This window comes from Chiloscyllium plagiosum, unplaced genomic scaffold, assembly GCF_037043375.1.
Source record: "Chiloscyllium plagiosum isolate Xiang-an unplaced genomic scaffold, Cpla_swu_hap1 HiC_scaffold_1, whole genome shotgun sequence".
NCBI classification, from domain to species: domain Eukaryota; kingdom Metazoa; phylum Chordata; class Chondrichthyes; order Orectolobiformes; family Hemiscylliidae; genus Chiloscyllium; species Chiloscyllium plagiosum.
In genome coordinates, this window is record NW_028270139.1 from 89,120,700 (window position 1) to 89,130,391 (window position 9,692).

At 39.7% G+C, this 9,692-nt stretch overlaps 1 protein-coding gene across 3 annotated transcripts in view; it reads right to left on the bottom strand.

Annotated features, from left to right (window-relative positions):
* Nucleotides 1-8,509, bottom strand: part of LOC122554955 (kinesin-like protein KIF2A) — a 144,695-nt gene extending 136,186 nt beyond the window's left edge. For 2 of the 3 annotated variants that reach the window (XM_087988701.1, XM_087988695.1), the window contains exon 1: nt 8,321-8,509. In XM_087988701.1, coding sequence (XP_087844827.1) covers nt 8,321-8,381 — 61 coding nt within the window. In that variant the 5' untranslated portion in view covers nt 8,382-8,509. The remainder of the gene's footprint in view (nt 1-8,320) is intronic. The other variant, XM_087988703.1, reaches the window with a different exon arrangement.
* Between the last annotated feature and the right edge of the window lie 1,183 nt (nt 8,510-9,692).

A 9,692-nucleotide genomic window follows, 5' to 3' on the forward strand; every position in this document is an offset into this window, starting at 1 on the left:
TTAGAGGAGTGAATAATTGCACATGTTACACACTTGTTCAAAACAGATGAGAAGATTAATCTAGCAAAATTATAAACCCATCAGTTTAACCTCAGTGAAGAAAGTCATTTGGAAAGGATACTCTGATAAAATTGACAGTCACTTGGGCAAAACACATTCATTAAGGAAAGTTGCAACAATTTGTTAATCGCAAATAATGTTAAACAAATTTGAGGTTTCGGTAAGATAATGGACAACGTTGACATGGGTAATGTGGTTGATGTGGTGTACAAAACTTGCAAAAGGCATTTAATAACATGCCTGAGAGCAAGCTTCTCAGCAAAGTTAATCGTCACAAAATAAAAGGGAAGTAGTGACATGGAAACCAAGTTCATTGAGTGACAGAAAACAGAGTTGCTGTTAATGCGTTATTTTTAGGCTATATTTCAGAGAATTATCAAGTATGAGTGTTTCAATTTGTTAGGAAGACCAGAGGAGAGGCAACAATACAAAGGATAATATTCTAAGGGGCATTTAAGAGTAAAAGGGTCTGTGGTTTTATGAATACAAATCATTGATTGTGGAAGGGCATAGATAAAGGAGGTTGAGGGGTAACCTGAAAGAGGTTTATGAAATCACAAGGGGCATAGGAAAGATGAATATCAAATGGAAAATCGAAAACTAGGGGGCATATTTTTAAGGTGAAAGGAGAAAGATTTAGAAAGGAGCTGAGGGGCAACTATACAGAGGATAGTTCGTATATAGAATAAACTGCCAGAGATAGTAATCGATGCAAGTATAGTGACAACATTTAAAAGACATTTGAATAGGTACATGAATCAGAATGGTTTAGAGGAATATGGGCCAAATACAGATAGGTGGGTCTCGCTTAGTTTGGGAAACTTGGTCAGTGTGGATGATTTGGACTGCAGGGTCTTTTTCTATGCTGTATGACTGTGGTGAATGGTGAAAAATCACATTTCTGTTCCTAAATCAGACAAAACAAAATCCCCTAGATATGTCTTATGTACAAGAGCAGGACAAATCCAACCCAGACAATTACCACCCTCAGCATACTTTTGATCATCAGTAAAGCGATGGAAGGTTTTGTCAACAGTGCTACCTAGCAGCATGTGCAAAAGTGCACCTGCTCATCAACAAGCAATTTCGGTTCCACCTAATTCTCCAGTCCTCTCACACCATTCAATGTTGAGGAAAAACTGAAAAGTTATAGCCCTTGGAATTTCCACTCTCACTTCCCTCAGTATCCTTGGATGTATTTCATTCAGTCCCAATAACTTGTCAACTTTAAGTACCAACAACTTATCCAATACCACCTCCTTATTAATTCTGAACCGGAATTATTCCATTCCAAGTATTTACACATTTGCAGTGTAACCCTAATTTACAATTTTTTTAAAAAATTCTCATCTAATAGATGGATACACATAATCTGAGTAATACTGCAGATGCTGGAAATCTGAAGATGAATCATATCAAACTCAAAACGTGAACTCCACTTCTCTCTCCACAGATGCTGCCAGACCTGCAGTTCCTTCAACATTTTCTGTTTTTATTAAAAATGGAAGTAAGTTTTCCACAAGGCATTAATGAGACTACATCTAAAGTATGGAGTATAGTTTTGTTCTCCTTTATATGTAAAAAGGACATAATTGCACTAAAAGCAGTGTAAAGAAGGCTCACTTAGCTGCTTCGTGGGATGAGGAAAGCTTAGACAAATTGGGCGCATAACCATTAGAGTTTACCAAAATGAGAGGTGATCTTTTAAAGCATACAAGATTTTGAGAGACTTAATAGGTTAGATTCGAGAGCGTGGTGCCGGAAAAGCACAGCAGGTCAAACAGGATCCGAGGAGCAAGTTGGCAGGTAAGCTCACTCATTGTTTAAAAGACCCCATATTCTAATATTGTAGACTTAGAAATGGGAACTCTTTCAACCATCTTAATTGTGCTGATTCTTTGAAACAGCAGTGATTTATTTTGTCTGTAACCCTCATTCTTAAGTGTCTATCACAACTCAGTTAAAACCATCAAGAAAATACCCTCAACCATCTTTCCAGCTAAGATAGTCCACATTCCAACGAGTGGAAACATGTCCTTTTCAATCCATGACATCACCAGAGAGAACACTCTTCCTCTTCATTCAACCTGCTCACATCACCCACCTATCTATGGAAAATAGTCCTAACTTTTACAACCTCTCCATCAGGGAAGTCCCTCATCCCTGGTCACATCCTGGTAAATCTTCTCAAAATACTTGCTAATGACTGGTTTCTTTCCCAGAATTCTGTCCCTCTATTCATAAAGCAAACTATATGCACTTTTTAAAAACAATCTCTGTCACCTTGGATTGATTATTGCTTCCAGCCAAAAAGTTTCTTTCTTGGCGTATCGATAAATGGCTGTTTTTGCAAAGTGTAATGTATTCTTACATTAGTCCTCCCAAAGTGCATCACTCCTATATTACTCAATACTTGTCATTCTACTATACATCTAGACTATTCTGTAACTATCCTCATCCTGATCCACTATTTTCCCAAGTTTAATATCAACTTTAAGTTTTATAATATTGCTCCTTTGACCAGTCTAGATCTTAAAAAGAAAAATCAACAAATAACAGACCAAAAACCACCCTTGAAGATACATCAGAAAAAAAATCCATCCAACCTTTTGCCTTCAGTCATTATGCCTATGTTGTACCCAGGTCATCCTTCCTAAATTTTGTGGCTTTCATTTCTATTAAGTGTCTTATAGGGCTCGTCAACCCTTCCAAAAGTTCATACATGAAACATCTAGAACGTACAATGTGTACTATTCAGATACTTCAAAAAATTAAAATTAAACATATTTCATCTTTAAGCAAATACACCAATCTCCTTAATTAACCCATACCTAGCCAAAAGAAAATTTTGGTCCGATAATACATTCTAATTATCACTGATGTTAGGCTGGCTGACTTTTAGCCCCGAGTTGACTCTCTTCCCCCATCTTGAAATTCCATACTTTTGTATCCAATGAGGATTGCAAGATTATAACCGATCCACCTTTGCTGCATTCAGCAATTCAAGATGCATTCCATTTGTACTAAAGAACTTCCAACGCACTCAGTAAAGCTATCCTACTGGGGATCTTCACCGTCAAAGATGGGTTGAAAAGAGATTTACCAAGATGTTGCAGAGTATGGAAGGTCTAGTTTATAACGAAAGGGTGGATAGGCTAGACTTTATCACTGGAGCGTAAGAGGTTGACAGGCAATATTACAGAATTATAAGATAATGAGAGGTATAAATAATTAATGGTAATTGTCTTTTACAGAGGATAGCGGATTTCAAGAGCATAAGACATAGGAGCAGAAATTATGCCATTCAGCCCATCGAGTCTGTTCCGCCATTCAAAAAATGGCCAATAATTTTCTCAACCCCATTCTCCCGCTTTCTCCCTGTAACCCTTGATACTCAAGAACCTATCTGTCTTAAATATACTCAATGACCTGGCCTCCACAGACTTCTATGGCAATGAATTCCATAGATTCTCCACTCTCTGGTTGAAGAAGTTTCTTCTTACCTTGTAAACCTCCTCTGAACATGCTTCAGGGCCACTACAGCCTTCCTGAGATATGGAGATCAAAACTGCACTCAATATTCCAAACTAGGGGGCACAATTTTTAAGGTGAGAGGAGTGTGATTTAGAAGAGACATGAGGGGCATTTTTTTTTAAAAAAAAAACACGAGGGTCATTCGGGCATTGAATGAACTTCCTGAGGAAGTGTTGCATGTAGTTACAATTACAACGTTTAAAAGACATTTGGATAAATACATGAATAGGAAAGGTTTAGAGGGATATGGACCAGGAGCAGGCAGGTGGGACTAGTTTAGTTTGGGATTATGACGATGTAACAAGCAAAGTGGACAACTATAGCTACAATATCTGGACTTCTAGAAGGAATCTGATATGGTGCCACACAAAAGTTAATATACAAGGCAAGATCATATGGGGATTGGGGTAATTTATCAGCTTGGACACACAATTGACTAACCAACAGAAAGCAGAAAGTAGAGATAAATAGATCTTTTTCTGGTTGGCAAGAATATAACTGGTAGAGTGCTATAGTCTTCAAGCTCCAGTTATATATACTAATAACTTGAATGCAGAGATAAAAATAAAGGTACCATAGCCAAATTTGCAGTCGACATTAAAATAGGTCGTAAGTTGTAACATAAGTAATCCATATTCATTTGTAACTTTCTTAAGTGAAAATGTGCCAAAATTTGGTAGATGGAGTTTCGCATACATGTTGAGGTTATCCATTTTTGACAAAACAGCATAAAGGAAATATATTATCTAAATGGAGAGAAACTTCAGGGTACTTCAGTACAAAGGAATCTGCGTGTGTTCGCGCACAAATTGCAGAAAGCATGCAGGTAATCAGGAAGGCAAATGGAATATAGGCATTTATAGCTAAACAAAAAAAAAGTAGGGAAGGACATCTTATTTAAAGGAAAGATGTGAAAGCCCTGGGAAGTGTGAAAAGATTCCAGAAATTGAGCTTGTTCTTCTTGGAACAAAGATTGAGAGGTGACATTATTAAAGGTGTTCAAAATTACAAACAATTTTGACAGGGTAAGAAAGGATATTCTGTTTCCACTAGTTGGTAGGTCAGCAGTTAGAGGTCACTATTTCAATGCTGACTGCAAGACAGCAAGGAGTGAGAGGAGGAGAAACTTCTTTACTAGAGTTCGAATTTCAAATGAGCTGCCTGGGAGAGTGGTGGAGATGGATTCCATAAGAGATTTCAAAAGAGAGCTGGATGTATATTAGAAAGTGATGCATTTGGGGGCTGGAGAATGAGACTAGCTGGACAGCGTTTTTGGGAGCCAGTACAGACACAATGGGTCAAATGCCCTCCTTCTAGACTATAAAATTCTATGTTTCCAAGTGCTGCTGCAACTGTACAAAGCATCAGTTACAGCACTCCTGGAGTACTGTGTTTCCTTTACTTCAGGACAAATGGAGGCATTGGAGACAGTTCAGAAGAGGCTCACCAGACTGATCACAGATGTAGGGTTTGGCTTAAAAAGGAGCAATTGAGTAGTTAAGGCTATAGTCTCTGAAGTTGAGAAGAGTTTAGAAGAATAAGAGAATCTAATTGAGGTATAAAAGATGGCTAAAGGGAATTAACCAAGTAAATGAAAAGAGGCTGTCCTACAAGAAGAAACAATCTAAAATCAGATTTTAAGATAAGGGGTAGCACGTTTAAAGCAGATGAGGAGAAAGAGTGCAGTAGATGACAAGACATTCAGTAAATTTTAAAAAGATAGACAATTTTAAAATTTGTAATGGTTTGAAGGGTTATGGGGAGCAGGCAGTAGAGTTGAGGTCATGATTGTAGTGAATGGCAGAGTTGGCTCAAGAGGCTGAATCACCTATTCATGCTCTTCATTCTTATGTTTTTAAGCTCCATCATGCTGTCCATAATTCCTCTCCTTAGATGTGACACTATTCACTGTCTTTTTGGAAACCAACGCAAAGTACTCACTGGCTTATGCCATATTCTCCATCTCCACAACATAACTTCTTTTGGCTACTCAATAAATCCAAAGTTTTCCACTGTAAACTGTTTACACTTTACCATTAATAGATTAACACAGTCAAAATAGTAAAATTAATTACTGGATTAACTATATGTTCCTAATGTGAGGACAATATGGGAAAAGAAATAAGTTTACAAGAAAGTAGTTAACTATGAACTAAAAACATAGTTGTCTGTGTTCCCCTTGAGGCAGCAAATCCTGGCTGAATCTAGCCATCCAGCTCCCCAATATGGTTCCAGTACAGGAAGATCTACAGTTGATATGGTCTTTAAAGTCTAGCAGCTGTAAGAGAAATGCAGTAAACAAAGGAGTCCACTGTATAGGGCATCCATTCATCTCAACAAGACATGTGACCACATAAGCAGAGGGAGCCTTTTTAAGCTATTCAGAGCTGCTCAATGTGACCTCCTCTTTCCAAGATGATGTCAGGTCAGCTATACGGGTGCAACAACAGAAGCCTATGAGATCTGCAGTGATGATAAGCAGGGTCGTATTCTGGTACAGACACTCTTGAACACATTCTTCCATTTACTGCTGTCATTTACCTTCAGGACATTTACAGCAAATGCCAGAACTGACAGAAAGCTATTTGTCCTCATCTTGAATCTCAGACAAGCACTCCATATTGAGAAACACCTTCAGTGGCAAATAGATAAACTCTCAAACTTGTAAAGTATAATTTGTCCATCGGTATCAGGAAAACAAATGCCACGGTCTGGGATGATGAGATACCAATATTTACCAGCAATGCCAAAGTGACTTTGGATGTTGCTGACAGCTTCACATTCACCAGCAACTTGATGCTGAAATTAACATACGAGTCACAAAAGCCGAAGCTGTTACACCCAAGCAAAGTAAAAGTGCAGAATAATTTCAGCCCAAGAATACTGATAATTGAGTCCACTAAGCATCCATCCAGAGAACATGCCTCTAGTGTTGAGACCTGAGCAACATATCCTAAACAGGAGAAAAAGCTGAACAGTTTCCACCTTAGCTGTCGTAAAAGAGGGGTTCATTTTTCTTCTGTTGTGATTTCTAAGCATTCTTAAGGAACCAATGAGATAGATGATGGTCATAGGTCCAAAGACTTTCACTGTACTGGAGTAGGCTCTGGATTACATTTTCCTGGATGTCCATACATCCTCTATAGTGACACCTGAAAATATAATGAAGGCGGACAGACATATGCTGACAGGCACTAATGGCCCTGACCTCTAAAGGTAGACTGCTTGGAAAAATACTCAGTTCGTCAATTTGGAAGTGGGGCTTGTGTTTTGGGGGGATATTTAAAAACATCAAAGAAGAGACCTAAAGACAGCAAAGAAGAGACCTAGTTCAAAATATCAATGGTTTACCTCTCTACAGATGCTGCCAGAACTCAGTTTCTCTAATATTTTCAGATTCTACATTGAGCTTCTTCTCAGCCCATTGTCTCCCTCTGCAGCAACTGAAGAAACAATAACCATGCATAAATCATCTCACACTCCTAGGTGCCTTTCTTTGACTAAGGGGTTAAACTGAGTACCATCCATTTTTCACAGGTGGATGTAATGGATGCTATTGCACAATTAAACAAAAGAAAATGCTGGCAAAACTCAGGTGGTCTGGCAGCATCTGTGGGGAGAAAGCAGAGTCAACATTGAGTCTGGTGACTCTTCAACAGAACTGTGTGGGGTTCTCTGCTTTCTCTCCAAAGATGCTGTCAGACCGGAGTTTCACCACCAATTTCTGTTCCTAATTCAGGTCTCCAGCATCTACAGTTCTTTGTTTTACCTTACTGTCGCACAATGAGTTAGGTTTTCCCACTGTCAATAACAATGGAACAAGTACCAGCATGATAATTCTGTACGTGTATTATTACTGCGTGCAAAGTGATTTTAGCTACTCTTATGCAGGAAACGTGACAATTAAATTTCACTGGCTCCTTAGGAATGCTTAGAAATCACAACAGAAGAAAAATGAACCCCTCTTTTACGATTGAGAAATCAGGTTGCTCAGGTGAAAGAGAAAATTTTCAGATATTAATTGTTGACAAACAGGCCACAGAATCCGATCCAAAGCGCCTGTAAAAAGCCACATATTCCTTTCCAAGAGCCTCACACCCAGCTGACAATCAGTACCAGGCCCTTCGTTCAGCCCAAATAATAGAGATGCAAAACGCGCACGCGCAGTCTGCAGCAGCGCCGCAGCAACGCGCACGGCGAGGACGGGAGGGGCGTGTCTGAACACATCCCCTCCAACTCTTTTGAATGAGCTCTCTAGTCACAATCACCATCTTCAATCATTTCTTTTATTTTGTTTGAAATAAACAGAAAACGTCTGATATTCTCCCACACACACGGAGCGCGCTTCGCCGCCGCCGCCCGGCTCTCACCCCCTCCCGCCAGCGCGCACGCGCCCAACGGCTCCTTCCCGACGAGAGCGCGCTCTCCGCTAGGGTGTGATGGTGGCAGCAACAACCGCCGGCCTGGGCTGTACCGCCGGCGCCGTCTCCGAGACAACCGAGCAAGTAACACCTTCGGGAAAAATCTGTCAACCGAACTCCCTACTCCTCCCCCGCCACCTCCTCGCCTGTTACCCTCTCTCCCACCCCTCAAATCGAGGAAGGATCACGCAGACAGGGAGCTCTAGCGCAGAGGCGGCCGTTGCTAATGGTTGTTGAGCCGTCTCTTAAACAATGATCGTGAGAAGAGGCGCTCAAAAAAAAATCTGTTCCCCGCTTCCACTAACCGTCGCTCCGTTTGATTTCGACGTAAATCCCGATTTGGACTTTTCCAAAATTGACAGCCATACTTCGTCCGCTAACATTCGTCGTACGATATCTCGGTTGATTAGAAATGTATTTAACCGTTGATGATTTTCCCCTACAAGTTTGCTGACACTTCCTCGTTATTCCCTCTCCACAATTACCGGGCAGCAAGAGTAGCGCCAGCACTACTGCGCATGCCCCAGTCACCTCCCCTCTGCCAGCTCCTCATCAATATAAAGGCAAAGTCGATCCTTCTCCTTAATTTTGTGATTTTAATGCTACGCCGACAAAAATGTGCATACATTTTTAAAACCAGGCTACAGTTGTCTTTTCTAAGATAACGCTCGTTTTGAAAAGTGTACACGTTGTACTGCCCGTAGGGGCATAATAAGGATCAAGAGGGATGCTCCAGTAGCTGGAAACAGAATCAACACAAAGGAAGGTGGTGTTTGTTGGAAGTACATGAATCACAAAAAAACTTCGCGTGCTGGTAGAGCAATTAGTTTATTTACTCGGTCCAGACGTTTCATGAATTTGAAAACTTCTACCAGATCTTAAGTTGAGGCCTAACCTTTTTTTTATATAGGCTTATCATAATTTGCTTGTTTTTGTCCTCTATGCCCCTCTTTATAAAGCCAGAATTCTGGACGGTCAACCACTTTTTTCCAATTTCCCTCATCACCTTCAGTTATTTGTGCACGTATACCCCAAGATTCCTCTGCTCCAACATCCTGTTTAGAATTGTATCTTTTATTATTAATATTGACTGTTCACATTCTTCCTACTACAATCACTTCAGCATTAAGTTTTATCTGCCACTTTTCCAAACATGCTACCATGCTACCTAAGTCCTCTTGAAGCTTATCACCATCATCCTCACAATTCACAAAATTTCCAAGTTTTGTGTAATTTTAAAATTTTGATATTGTTCCCTGCATATGAAGTCTCAGTCATTAATCTCGACCAAGCAAAGTAGTGTACTTAAAACTGACACGGAGACAACATCATTATATGTCTTCTTCCAGTCTGAAAAAACAACCAATGTCCATTGTTCTCTGTTTCCATATTCATTATACCACTATTGCTTTTATTCTGTTGTCTAAACTTTACTATCAAATCTATTATGTGGCACTTCTTCAAATGTTTTTTGGAAGTCCAAATGCTCATCAACAGCATTGCGCTCATCAACCTTCACTGATATTTAATCAAAAACTCACATTTGGTCTGGGATTAGCCTTGCAACCTTTATAAAGCAAATTTATAAGAGTTGCAATTCTCCAGGCCTCAGGCTCTTTCCTACACCTAAGGACAATTATTGTCAATGTTTCTGCAAATTCTGTCTGTACTTCTCTG